This window comes from Lissotriton vulgaris, chromosome 4_1, assembly GCF_964263255.1.
Source record: "Lissotriton vulgaris chromosome 4_1, aLisVul1.2, whole genome shotgun sequence".
Lineage (NCBI taxonomy): Eukaryota > Metazoa > Chordata > Amphibia > Caudata > Salamandridae > Lissotriton > Lissotriton vulgaris.
Genome location: NC_141691.1, coordinates 595,843,742 through 595,858,494, shown reverse-complemented (window position 1 = coordinate 595,858,494; position 14,753 = coordinate 595,843,742). Strand labels below are relative to the sequence as shown.

At 43.4% G+C, this 14,753-nt stretch overlaps 1 protein-coding gene across 2 annotated transcripts in view; it reads left to right on the top strand.

Annotated features, from left to right (window-relative positions):
• Positions 1-14,753, top strand: part of DPY19L1 (dpy-19 like C-mannosyltransferase 1) — a 477,954-nt gene that overhangs the window by 190,644 nt on the left and 272,557 nt on the right. For both annotated transcript variants that reach the window (XM_086964815.1, XM_086964814.1), the window contains exons 7-8: positions 67-124; positions 10,319-10,410. In XM_086964815.1, coding sequence (XP_086820941.1) covers positions 67-124; positions 10,319-10,410 — 150 coding nt within the window. The remainder of the gene's footprint in view (positions 1-66; positions 125-10,318; positions 10,411-14,753) is intronic.

The following is a 14,753-nucleotide window of genomic DNA, read 5'->3' as shown; positions in this document are numbered from 1 at the left end:
TCCTTGCACTGAAAACTGTTTAAAGAAAAATAAAATATTTAAAGGAGTACTTTTTTTTCGCCGCAGTATGAGCCGACTTGGAGGCCTGGTTACGGTGCTGTGCTTCTTTTACAACCACGGTGAAGTAAGTATGTCTCAACCAGTCATGATTTTTTAATTTTTTATTCACAATATAAAATAACTTATTTTTTTTTAACCATTAGTTCCTTATTTGGAGTCTGGTTGCGTGGGATATCCAATGTTCACATCAAAGAACTAAGACAGATACAGAATCTCCCAATTTTTGGTAGATGTCCCTTGCCAAGAATAGGGTTATTCATTTGGGAAAGATACAAACACCAACTTAAACCATCCACTATGGTAATGTCCAAACGCAGTTATGAGAGTATTGAGAGTATATCTGTTCGACCTCTGGTAGCTGTGCCGTCAGCAGCAGGTAGTATCTGAAGAAGTGCACTTTAAATTCAAGCAATACTGACAATTTCAAAGCAAAGAACACTATTAATAACATTTCAAAACCAAGTTAGAAAATATAGAACATTTTAATGAGCAGAGAGATCATTAAAAAGAGGTTGAGGCACACCAAAGATGTGAATTGTAAAGTTTAAAGTCGAAAATCACAGAGAAAAAGTAAAGCGCCATTCATGTGTTACTATTTACTGCTGACTGGGACCGAGGCACAATTTTAGGCCGGCTGCAATGGAGTGGTGGCTGGATACACTAAGTAGGTCATCCCAGTCAAAGATTTTACCTTCCAACCTACTTTCTGAAATGGATGTTAGTATCTTCCAGTTGCAAGGACCAAGCCTAATGCTGGCAATGGTTGTCGAAATCCTCAACTGGGGCATTGCTGGAAACTGTAACCAAGCAGGTCTCTACGAGGCCTGAAACCTCACAGTGAGGTTCCTTTCAAAAAGTTTCAGCGTAGCACAAATGGGGGACAAACATTTTGCCTGCCTAGGGTACAACCTTGTTAGGGCAAGTCACAGCACATTCTTCCTGTCCTGCAGAGGTGGTAGAGAATGAACCACTTATCTCCAACTTCTGTGAACGTTTTTCCTGGTTAGTTCTGAATCCTCCAGCTCCTCAGAGCAGGTTTCTAGGCACTTGATAACTCCCCACCCAGATGTTTGACATGTTCTAGTCTTCTGTGGTCAAGTGGGCTCTCTTGAAGTCGGGACTACTTCTATTATTTGTCATGCTCGAGCAGATAAACATTAGGAGGCCACCTGACCCTTGGGGCCAGAAAAAAGTCTGGGTCATTTCTCATTTAGCAGGAATTAGAAGTCTTTGAGTTCTGTAATTCCAGCAGAGTCAGGAGTCCTTGCTTCGGTTTCTTCTAACAGGGTCTTTAGGTGCAATTTTCCCATCTTAAGGAATGTTCTGAAGCCCTTGATGGTTGGGGTGCCAGATGTATCCTGTGCACTAACCAGTGACTGGAAAAATTCTGCCACCCAGTCCCGACTACTTTCTCCCAGTCCCCCACCTCCTTTTATAGCACTCCTTATTTTCCTGTAGAATTATTCTGGAAACTCTGTTTCAGTATAGCAGAACCTTTCTGCCACTAGGGATGCCAGTCTTCTACTTCTCAGGAACACCCCTGTTTAGGACTCTTTCCACCTGAAATGGTACAAACTAGTTCTTTTCCCTCCTGAAGACTGGCTGTCTTTCCAGGTCTTGGGATAGCTTTTTTTGCTGACGCTGCACAACATCGGAAAACTGCAATGGCAATGGATGAGACCTATTGGCTTTGTCATTGAATATAGACCAAAAAAGTTGACAGGATCTTTTGTGTAAAGAAAAACAATTTACCTGCATGAGTCACTTAGGAGCTTTTTCACAATATTCTAAAATGTTTTTTAACATGATCCGGTTTGCTGGTATCAGCCGATAGGGATGAATGCGAGAGTCAAAGCACCTCTGCTTTAAGAATAAGCCACAGTGTGTGCCTCACCTTCTTTGCAGGACTTTTAGGATAATGTTATTATATAGGTTACTTCACATGTGTTCAAACACTTCATAGATATGATTATAGGATATGGTGCACTGTGGAGAAGATTCATATAGGTCCTGAAGAAAGCCAATTGCTTAGAAGTGTAGCAACATGTTATCGTTTACCAATAGGTGAGGGAGATAGTCTAACAAATACCATTGACCACATTCTCTTTGCTTGATTTAAATTTTGTATGGGATAGCATTTACTTCCATAACATTTTAATACCTATCCTAAGAAAATCGTAGAATTCAGCAGTGCCCCTCTGAGGATCCAAAAATACTCCCTGCCAATACAGAGCTCTGAATCAAGCGGCCAGCACCAGAAGGTGCTTTTGAAGAAGTACCCCTATGGTGAAGTATGCTACAGAGTGTGGAGTGGGGGAGTGGGGGGTTGCAGCTTTTTGCTTTCAATTGGGAATAATTTTTTTAAAAACTATTTCTCTATACGCTGTCCTTGAAGAGGCACATAAACAATTCTAGCTTGTAAATACACTTTTCTTTACCCAATAGAGTCAGCCTTTATGGTCTGTATTGATGTCTGAGAAAAGGAAATCATGCTGATGCTGGCTCTCTAAAATCCTCTTTGAGCCTTCATGTTCAGACATATTTTCGACTTGTATGTTGGCAATGTAAGTAAACACTGCAGCCTACATATTACATTTAACTTCCATGTCATAAGTGCATTTCTCTGGCATCTACAGTTGTCTTACGGGCAGTTAAATAGACCAGTTTGTTGAATTCAAATTTATCAATACCACTTCGTATCAGAGCACATGCAATGCCAATTTGATAAGCAGAGTCACAGGACACAGAGTCATAATACTGGCCTAAATATGGTCCAAAAAAGGTAAACAATCTGGGTGGAACATGAAGAATAGGTAAATGTGCTACATCTTTCATCTGCTCAACTCTGAGGTTCTCAGTGTCACTTTCTCTCTCATTATCTTGCTTTCCCATTCAGTCTCCACCTCATTCAATACCCCTTCTTGCTCTTTCTCTGAAGATGTATATAGTAATTATTAGAAATGGGATTCCCAGTTGACTGAGTTATTCATCCATTACAGGCAGGAACCACCACTCTAGTCAGGGTGAGCTAGATACACACTAAAAGATAAACTGTTCTCACCCTCTGGTAGCTTGGCACAGAACAGTCTGGCTTATCTAAAGAGGCAATGTGTAAAGCATGTGTGTAACACACACACTCTCAGTAACACAATGAATACACCACAAAAGACTCCACACAGATTTAAAAAAATAGATTATTATATCATGAACAAAACAAGACTAACATGACAAAATTCCAATGTATTGAAGTTGAGATATTGAATTTCAATTGAATAAATGCAGTAAAGTGCTTCGACGTAAGTAGTGCTGAAAAAGGTTACTTTAGATCATGCTGGACCCGGGCAAAGCCAAAGTTTGGGTCGACCACGATGAAGCGCCCACCTGCTAGAGGTCCCACGCAGGCCCTGGTGAACAAAGTATATTTCCTGGTTGCAAACAACAAGATGCATCGATGTCGAGCTCCGCAGGGGCAGGATGCATCAATCTTCTCAACGCAGTGAAGGTGATGCGTCAGTTCTGAAGTCCTGTGCCAGAGTTGAGAGGCATCGAGCGAACCGCTGTCGAGGGGATACGTCAATCTCACCAAACTGCAGCGGTGGCGATAAGCTGCCTGATGCATCGATTGCTGGAGGCAAATCACTGGTTCCGATGCAATGCTCAGATTTTACTTCCGCAACCAGGTCGATGTGCTGGTTCTGCTTAATGCATACATGAGATGCTTCGAAATCTGTGTTGGAAGTGTCTGGGCCACTTCCAGGGAGCCAGGCACAGGCGCTGGGGTAGAAACTTTGATGTACTTGAGTCTCAAGCAACAGGAGGCAAGCCAACAAGTCCTTGGAGATCACTTGGAGTGAAACAGAGTCAGAGAGCAGCAGGGCAACAAACAGAAAAGCAGGCCTTTCGGACCAACAGACCACTTGAGTCATTTAAACAGCACAGCAGTTCTTCTGGTAGAGCTTAGTTACAAGTCCAGTAGTGTCTGATTTGACGGGATCAGAGACCCAGTGCTTATACCCAAAAGTGCCTTTGTTCTTGGGGTGACTTCAAAGCAGCTGTCTGAAATACAAGAGTCGCCCTTTCAACCCAATCCTGTCTGCCAGACTATCTGTGGGGGGTAATCAGTCCTTTGTGTGGGGGACAGGACAAATCCAATTGAAGTGTTAGCCCCTCATTTTCATACTTCCCAGGCAAGACCATCAGAATCCAAATGTATGTAGATAGGTACCCAGACACACCTATCCTTCCTATGAATTGACTGTTTAAATGGAATGCACAGAGTTTAGCTGCCACTCATCCCAAACCTGTCTTGGATACAGGCTGAAATGCACACAGAGTTTTAAACACAGAGAATTGTCCACGGTGGAATCAAGGACACCCGGCAAAAGACCCCCTTGCTGTAAATAACCACACTGATTATGTGCAAAGACAGAGATTGATCAGGAATGACATCAAAAAAGAGTATCAAGGAACTCCCAATGCTAGCCTCTGAGAAGGGTTAGGCCTCACAATAACATATTTAGCTGTTTGTTGCTACCAGGACATGCAAAACATAAAAGTACACATTCTTCCTTTTACGTACATAGCACCATGCCCTTAGGGCTACTTAGGGCCTACCTTAGGGTTGACATATATGTATTAAAAGGGTAGTTAAAGCCTTGGCGAGTAGTCTTAAAAGCCAAGCGTAAGTGGCAGGAACTGCAAACACAGGCCCTGCAGTGTCTGGCCTCAGACAGGTTTGAAAGGCTGCTCCTAAGGGTGGTACAATTAGTGCTGCAGGCCCACTAGTGGCATTTCATTTATGGGTATAATGTGTACCACCTTACAAGGGACTTAAAACCAAATCAAATATGTCAAACAGGTGTATACCATGTTTAGAGGCAAAAGCACATGCACATCAGGACTGGTTAGCAGTGGTAAAGTCCATAGAGTCCTAAAGCAAACAAAAAGAAGATCAGAAAATGGGGAGGAGGAAGGCAAAGAGTTTGAGGTGACCCTTTTCCTAACACTACACCCCTCCAGCCAAAAGCCAAGGTAGACTAATCAATAGCTCAATGGACTTCCCTGCTTAGGGCGATAGTCAATGGCCCACTACTGTAGGGACACTTGCAGTTCTATGCATCTCTGAACCCAGTTAGATCCCTCTGTCTGTAGTCTCAGAGGCCACTGAACTAACCCATGGGGAGTGCTTTTCCTTATCTGTAGACCCCATTTGTGCAGCACCTAACTTTAACTTGCTCACAGATGCATCCCAGTAGGCAGAAAGTAACCCCATGGCTATCAAAGTGATGTGGCCCATTCCACCCCTTGGATCAGACTTCTGTCCCCAACCCAAGGGAAACTCTGCCCATAAGGACAGCAACCCACAGAGGCCACTGGCAGCTGCCAGTGTCAAAAACCAGGCCCCAGGCCATCCAGGGGTCTCTGTGGTTTCTCAGAGTGGGGGGGCAATAGCCCTAAGTGCCTTGCAACCTTTCTCCACTCCAACTCCCACCAGTTCATGGGTGGTATCCTGCAACTGGTCCTTCAACCCAGGGTCTTTACCCTTCGGTTGAACAGGGGTGAGTCATTTCTCCCCCTCCACTAATATCCGGGGTTCTGTGCCCTCCTTCCGGAAGTGGTACCACCAGACAACAAAACTGTTGAGCCGCTTGTGCCAGCTGCTCTTTGCACCAGTGCAGAGGTGATTTCCTGAACCTGACCCTTCGACCCAGGGTCTGTACTCTTGGGCGGAACGTATGCCTAGCACGTCAGGACTTCCAGGAGAGAGCAACTACCACAGCCCAAGGGAAATACACTCTCCATGTGTTGTGCTAGAGTCTATGATAGTGTATGAAGCCCCTCCAACCCGCCCCCCAGGCCATAAGTAACCTCACCAGGGTCAGTCTTACGGTGCTCTGAGCTGGCAACCCCATATCTTCTAGTCCTCCCACTGTGGACTGGTTCCACCTCTCACCCCTCCATCTGGGCTTCTGCATCCTCCTCTGTGGAGTGGTATTGCCAGAAACCAGAACTGGTTGGGGGCTTGTGTAAGCCTGATCACTCCTGAATGTTTTTTCTATCACTCTGGTACTCACCCAGATGCCTGCCTCCTTTACAAGTTCCCTGGTGTCAGAGAATATATACTCAACCAGGTGTTGGCATAGCCATGGAAAACAATAGCTGAACATGTGCTCTCTGGCAATCAAATTATACAGCCCTTCAAAAGTGTTTACCATGTTCCCCTTCACCCAACCATCCAGTGCTCTGCAAAAGTAGCCCACAAAATCCTCCCAGGACTGGTGAAACAGTTTCTGACTGTCCCTGAATCTCAGCCCCCTCTCGTCTGGGGGTGAATTAAAACTTCGAGACAGGGCCTCCTTCACTGGGGTATACCTCAACCTACCCCTCTCTTCTAGGGCCAGTAGGGCGTCCCTCCCACCACCAGGAATATGACTCCGTATGCCAGTTCCCGACTTCTCCTCAGGGATGCTGTGCACCTCTAGAGCTACCTCATATGAATGAAACAACTGTGTTATGACACCCCCCTCCTTAAAGGTAGGCACCAAGGCTCTGGGTATGTGGACTGTATCTTTAGCACTGGATGCAGTAGTTTTGCTGCCACCACTGGACTCTACTTGGCTTTGCTTAAGCCCAGTTCCTCCAAACTAAACTTTTGGGCCAATTTCCTCTCCTTAAATGTAAATCTTTCTTTGGATAAGGCCCTTCCAGCCTCAGCCATCCTCTCCTCAGCCAGGTCTTTGTCAGTCTCTGCTCTTCTCTCTTCTGTAGACAGCTGGACCAGATGCAGCCTCAGGTCCCTCTCAGTCTATCTTTCCTTGAGCTCCTCAGGAGATAGGGTTTGGGAGGAGACACTGCTCCCAGCATAGGATCCATTAGGGGACTCCCTCTCGGGTGGCACCGCTCTCTTTTCTGGAGCATTTGCCCAGTCATTCTTCTGCTCCTCTTCCTCAGGATCACAGCTGTTTTAGACCTCCGGTGTAGGGAACCTCCAGGTAGTACCAGGGTTTTGTATTCTTAGTAAAAGGAGAGTTTAAGGCTTGGCAATGGGCTTTAAATGCCAAGTCGAAATGGCAGTAATCTGCACACACAGGCCTTGCATTGGCAGGCTTGAGACAGGTTTGAAAGGTTACTCCTATGTGGCACAATCAATTCTGCAGACCAACTCATAGCATTTAATTTATAGGCCCTGGGTATATGGTATATCATTGTACAAGGGACTTACAAGTAAGTCAAATATGCCAAACGGGTGCAAACCAATGATACCATGTTTAAAGGACAGATCACATGCATTTTGGCACTGGTTAGCAGTGGTAATGTGAGCAGAGTCCTAAAGTAAAGAAAAAGAAAATCCGAAAAAGAGAAGGAGGAATGCAAAAAGTATGAGGTGACCCTTCAGAAAGGGCAATTTTCCACCAGTAATAGAAGCGTGTTTGTGTAGATCGCTATCTATCTGTCTATCTATCTGTCTATCTATCTGTCTATCTATCTATCTATCTATCTATCTATCTATCTATCTATCTATCTATCTATCTATCTATCTATCTATCTATCTATCTATCCATCTATCTGTCCATCTATTTATACATGTACATTTATGTTTATGTGTGTATGTGTGTGTATGAATAAAAGCAACCTCTGACACATGTTTCGCGGTCATTACAGCTCTTCAGAGAGGTTTAGATTTTTCCAGACACAAGGGAGCACCCACTATAAGTTAAAACAATACCCTTTCAGGGTTAAAGTGAAGCATATATTATGCAGAAAAGAAGCAGAGAACTCTGGGCAGTTCCCAAGTTTAGTTGGAGAGCACCTCCGGTATAAAGTACTCTGTAACACCAACAACACACTGTTTTTCTAGCAAAGTTTTGAAGTATAGGATTAGCAAAATAGATGACGCAGAGAACTCTGGGTAGTTCCCAAGTTTAGGTGGAGAGCAGCTCCAGTATAGAGCACTCTACAATACCAGCAGAGCTAGAAATAGTATTTTGCCATTACTACATCAAAGTCTTTAAGCACAGGATTAGCACAGTGCCATCCATGCCGACCTGTAAAATAGCAAAAGCCTTTTACCACTGCAGGCACAATATTACAGCCTTGGACTGGAAAAATACCATCCAAGCCAACCTGGTATGAATAAAAGCAGCCCCATACACGTGTTTTGCTACCATTGTAGCTCTTCACAGAGGTTTAGTTTTCTCCATACACCAGGGAGCACCCAGAATAAGTCAAAACAATACCCTTTCAGGGTTAGAGTGACGCATAAATTAAGCAAAAAAGAAACAGAGAACTCTGGGTAGTTCCCACGTTTAGTGGAGAGCAGCTCTGGTATAGAGCACTCCACAACATCAGTGATACTCTGAATTTGAGTGCCTCAAATGTCTGACAGACATTTGAGGCGAGCAAACAGAGTTTTGCTGGTGTTGTAGAGTGCTCTATACCAGAGCTGCTCTCCCCCTAAACTTGGGAACTTACTCTGAGTTCTCTGCTTCATAGCTATCTTTGTCTATCTCTCTATCTCTCCTATCTATCTCTCCTATCTATCTATCTATCTATCTATCTATCTATCTATCTATCTATCTATCTATCTATCTATCTATCTATCTATCTATCTATCTATCTATCTATCTATCTATCTCTTTCTATCTATCTCTTGGGTAATTCCCAAGATTTAGGTGGAGAACAGCTCTTTCACATTGAGCACTATAGAAGACCACCAACATGCCAAAACTGCTCACCTCAAATGTCTGTTAGCACAGTGCCATCCACACACAGACAGAAAAGGGGCAAAGTAGTTTGCCATTGTTTTCAGCAAAGTATTTTAGCGTAGGATTAGCTAGTGTCATCCAGGCGGAGCTGAAAGATGACAGACACCTTTTGCCACTCCAGGTGCAGTATTACAGCTTTGGATCAGTGGCATACCATCCAAGCTAACCTGAAATGAATTAAAGCAGTCCCTGACACACGTGTTTCACTCTCTTAGGAGCTTGTCAGGGAGACATACATTTGTCCAGACACAGAGGAGCATCCGGTACTAGTCAAAATATTGCCCTTTCAGGCTTTGAGTGCTGCATAAAGTATGCAAAAAAAGGGAATAGGGAACCCTGGGTAGATGCCAAACATTGGGTGGAAAGCAGCTCCTTTACATGGAGCACTCTACAATACCTCCATAACTGCTCACCTCAAATGTCTTTTTTTCTAGCAGAGTTTTATGCATAGTCTTAGCATACAATGAGTGTCTTTTGCCATTTTTGCTGTAAAATCTGTAAGCATAAGTTAACAAGCAAAAGTAACCTTTTTTTTAGCTCTACTTGCTTCTAAGAACTTGACTGCATTTATTCCTTTAAAATTCCATATCTCAACTTCAATATATTGGAACTTTGTCATTTTGGTCTTGTTCATAATATAATCTATTTTTCTTAACATGTGAGTGAGAAAGGAAGGGAGTGATGAAGGGGGGAGAGAGAGCGAGCAAGAGAGAGATTCTTTGTTGCTGGTGTTTCAAATAACCTCACATTTTTGAACAATTGTGTTCAATATGTGCAATATAGCTGCCCCCCTACTCTCCATTGTATAATTATACCAACAAGAGAAAATGTCAGTCCTTGTATGCTAAGGTTAAAGACCGAATGAGTTGACAACATTGCTTTTTTGCCATATATGGCATTTTTGAAATTTGTGTTTAAAGATATTCATCTTGACTTCATCTTCTAGCACCCAGCTTTGAGACTGCTTGTCTCCATTTACTCTTTTCTAAATTATTTTATTGACCACCACCTTTTGAAAACCAAGGACTGTCAGCAGCGTTGAACTTCAGTGACTTCTTTTACTACGATGCTACAATATTAAGTGTGAGGCGGTCTATCCCATTGGAACATTTCTAGCCACATACATGTGTACAAGCGCAAGAAAACTAAGATTCATTGAAAAACAGCACACATGAGTTGCTGAAACTACGCAACAAAAGCAATACATTTTACGCATATCTTTGAAATGATGGATGCCTGTGTGCTATTTGTCCATCAAGAAAAAGAAATATTGATAACATTAGCAGTCGTGCACAGTAATTTGTATTTGTATTCTATTGTGTCTCCTGCTCTATTTGTGGGTCGGTGTTTGTTGTTAAGCTTTGTTACCATTGTATTTAAGTTTATTTATGTAATTAATGGGATAATGTGACCGGTTGTCTCGCTGTGTGCAAATAGACAGAACTGAAGCAAACCTATGCCTTTACTTAATTCTTTTTTTGTTTTTATTTCAGTGCACACGTGTAATGTGGACACCACCACTCCGTGAAAGTTTCTCGTACCCATTTATTATTCTTCAAATGTTCATCGTGACTCACATTCTCAGGTACCCTTTTTTTCTTCTTCCCTGTACATTTAATGGGCTGAAGAACAAGATATATGCGGTCTTAGAACATGCTGCACACATGCGAGCGTACATCATACGATCAGTTAAATACGGGAATAGAATAATGGTTGTAGTTTTTTTCCGATTATAATTTTATTTGTGTTAAATCATCAACATTAATTCAATCACTTATGTTTCTTTTCATTCACTAGTAAAAGTATTACATGTACACAACAAAATACAACCAACTCATGCAGGTATTGAGATCGTATGCAAGGCTCACCTTTTGATACCTATCATCAGTCCCATGCAATGTTGATGCTAATACTCTGCTGTTGCATTTATGAGCTAAACGAGGTAATCTACTTACGTACTTACTTACGTCAAATGCAGGTTTTTCCATGCTGCTTGATTACTTGTTCTGTCATCCCTCAGTTCGGTGTTCAATAGCTTTCATATTTCTGTGCATCCTTTTACGAGGAATTAGCACACCAGAAAGAACTGTCAAAATGCTTTTTTTTTTTGCCACAGACTTTTTTAATCACTGTTAGGTATTCGTTTCTCAAGGTTCTTGCCCATTCTAGTTTTCAAGTTCCCTGCCAAAATTCAACATTACGTCATAATTCAGAGCACGTGTTTCAGATTTCAGAAGCCTGTCATTCAGTTCCACCACTTATTACTTGAGACTCGAGCTCAAAGTTTTGTCAGCAGACAATACTTTAATAAGCATTTCTAGCTAAGAAAGGCTCTAAACCTTGCAAACATTTATCAAGCACGAGCTGGAAAGACCTCCTGAGCTCCACAGTAACCTTTGTGTGTACAATACATCAATGTGCAAGTACTGAGAGCAGCTTGCTTCCCATCTGGACATGCCTCCTTGTACTTACTTTATAGCTCATTCCCATGTAATCCACACATGAACAGTCAGCTGGTGTAGGTGTTGACCTTTACAGGATGCCATTGCCATTTTACTTGTTGAATGTTATGCTTCTGCAAGAGCAGGCGACTTGCCATGCCTTGTGAGCCAAGAGTATTTTGTAATCACAGAAGCTTTAAAGAGGATTCCCTACAAACACCAATAAAAGTCAGAAACTGACAGTCACCCGTTTGGAGTCTGACAAATGGGGAGCAGAGCATCAGTGCAAGAGTGTAATCCTGTTTCCAGCTCATTCCTTGAAAATGTCCAAATTTTCTACACAACCTCCATCTGCTACAATACATTACAAAGGTATGCGCATCTGAGTTTGAGAGTGAAGTACACAATGAGAATTACCTCTTATGTAAGATTTGATTCACAAAGCATAGTGAGGAGCGCACTACAAAGACAAAGTCTCCCCGTCACTAGAGTGCACTTCACCTTAGTCCTGCCTACATAAACCAGTAGTGAACTATGCTGACAGTGGAACACATGAGTGCAATTGGAGTCTAAGTGCACAGCTTGTCTGGTGGAGGTTACTAAACGTACCAGCTTCCTCTGCAGCCACACCACCATTTACGTTAGATGCTCCCACTACCTTCATTAGAAATTTCCAGGCTGATTCCAAAGAAGAATAAACACATATTTGGCTCAGACACAGCCTGATCCAAGGGCTGTCCAATCCATGACTGGTCTGCAGTTCAGATGTAGATGTAGCATTGGCCTTGTTTTAAGTTATTGTGTAATGTCATTGTCCAAAAATTTACACTCCTTCCATCATCTATGTCATAGAGCAGTAATAATTTATTTTAAAGCTTCATTTATTGACCTAATAGTACAATACCATATATTGACCAGTGTAACGTTCACAGTATGCAATATATCAAGAGTAGAATAGAGCAACATGTACTACTGTGTAAGATGCAGAAAGCAAATGAGATAAGCAGGAAGTAGCCATAGTTATCCATATTTACATCATCTGTTTCGCCCTACGTCACCGGCTAGCCAACTACATTCTAATTTTACTCCTCTTGTGATCTTATTCCAGATGTCCCGTGGCTTTCTGGGTCCCTACTGTCATTGCTGTTAATTCTCACCTTTCCAGCAAGACAGGCTCTCAGCGTGTTCCAAATGTCTCTAGGGCATGACCCCAGAGGTAGCAGTGTACCAAATATTTCTGTTTGTGCTGCAAGTCACTAGGTCCATAAGCCATGTGTCTACGGTGGGCGATACACTCCTTCCCCACGCCATAGCCACTTGCTGCTTACCCAAGAGCAGGGTCAGTCCAACAAATTTCCTGCTGTGCTTGGGTACCAGTTTGATATAACCCAGTGGTGTCTGTAAGACCTCAGGCTACAGTGCCAGATCATCACAGTTGTTTAAGGTTTGGAACAGCCTGCACCAGTATTCAGTGATCACCTTGCATTCCCATGCCAGATGTAAAAAATCAGCTTCAGGTGTGTTGCATCTTCCACATGTATCACTGTCTCGCACCCCATATTTATGCAGTCTGGCTATAGTGTAGTATACCCGGTGGAGAAAGTTGTAATGTAGAAGTCTATTTCATGGAAACCTCTTATGTATACTGATAATAGTATTCCCATTGTATGTCTGTTAGTTGTTAGATGCTTTGGGCACTGTGCCACTGCTCTCCAGTGCCACAGTGCAAGTGCTCCCTATTGTAAATTGATGTATGGATTAGTGATTCCTTGATTGGCTGACTTGGTTTACTTGTCAGACCCTAGTACAGTGCACTGAGTGTGCCCAGGGCTTGTAAACCAAATGCTGCTAGTGGGCTTGCAGCACTGGTTGTGCAACCCACAAAAGCAGCCTGTAAACGTGTGTCTCAGGTCTGCCATTGCAGAGCCTGTGTGCAGTCTGGCACTGCCATGCTGACTGAGCAAGTGCACCCACTTGCCAGTCCCTAAACCTTTCCCTTTTCTTCATATCCGACACCCCTATGGTAGGCCCAATGGCAGGGTGCATTTTAAGTATAAGGTAGGACAAGCCCTGATGTGTGCGGCATGTCCTAATAGTGAATTACAGCCATTTTCGTTTTTCACTATCGCAAGGCTACCTATTCTCCATAGGCCAGAATGGGTAGTTTGATTATTACAGCTTATAATCCTAACTGACTTGGGGAACTAGGTAGAAATTCAAGTTTAGTATGCCCGAATTAGTGAAGTTGGTTCTAAAATTCTGTGTTTGAAAATACCACTTTCAGAAAGTAGGTATTTACTTGTCTAACTATCCAAGCCTGCCTCTGCTAGGTTGTGTATTCCTTGTCTGGAGTTTAAGTGAAGGGGCTGCAGGATTCCAGGAGACAGGGTGAGTCGGAGAATAGAGAGATCTGCATCTAGATGGGAGGGGGGAGTTGCACCTGGGACCTGAATAGGGCTGTGCCTTCCCTCCACAATGCTGGCCCCACCTCCTGTGGTGCATCTGATGTCTCTGCCCTGCACTGTGAAAGGAAAGAAGGAGTCATGTAAACAGAGTGCTCCAGGACTTACCAGAACTGATTTGGACTAGGCAAAGGCCTCTCTGCCTTCAGAGAACAAAGAGAAACTGTGTATAAAAGAGGGGGCCCAAACCCCAGAACTTTAGATCACTTTGGGACAACAAGAAGGAACCCTCGCTTACATTTGAACCAGAGAGACTGAGGAGAGACTATCCCTAAGCTGAAGTGCTGCTTGGGGGATTGGCCTGCAGAGGTTGCCTGACTGCCAAAGAAAGGAGAGAGGAACTTTGTGTACTTTCATCAACTTGTAAGGATGTCCAAGGGCTTGAGAAAAGGGCTTGCCTCCTGATGAAGTCTCAGGAACAACAGACTTCACCCACCAGCTCCCCAAGATTTCTTTGGAGGTGCTGTGGAGTTTGATTAAAAAAAACTCCCTTTTCCCCTGGTGTCCCATCATGCACCCTATCCACCCTGACATCGACCAGGCAAGCCGATCCTCCTACTTCAAGCACAAATCCCGTTGTACCCCCTCTTGCCTGCTCTCTTTCTTATAAAGCTGATACATGCAAAGAATAATGTCCAGCTACCATGTAACCTACGGTTTTCCGTCCCGTTCGATGTTTTTCCTTTAGACCAGAACAGAGTCAGTCGGAATGGTGACTCGGAAAAACCCCCCTCCCTAACTCTGTCACCGAACGAGCAGCTCTCGCTCGTCAATGATTTCCTAGTTTGCGAGGACAGCCCTGGGTTGGGTTAACAACCAAGGTAAAACATAATCAAGCACACAAGACTGCCACGAAGAAGAATAGTTTACTACAGCCCATTCTCCTTCTTCCCCGCTGCACACACATACCATTGTGAGACCTCACCGCCCTTGTGTACGAAGTAAAGAACGCACAATGCCTCGTCCTCTTTACCTTTCCGACAGAAATGACCCTGTGACAATGCCTCGATTCTCTGTCCTCAGAT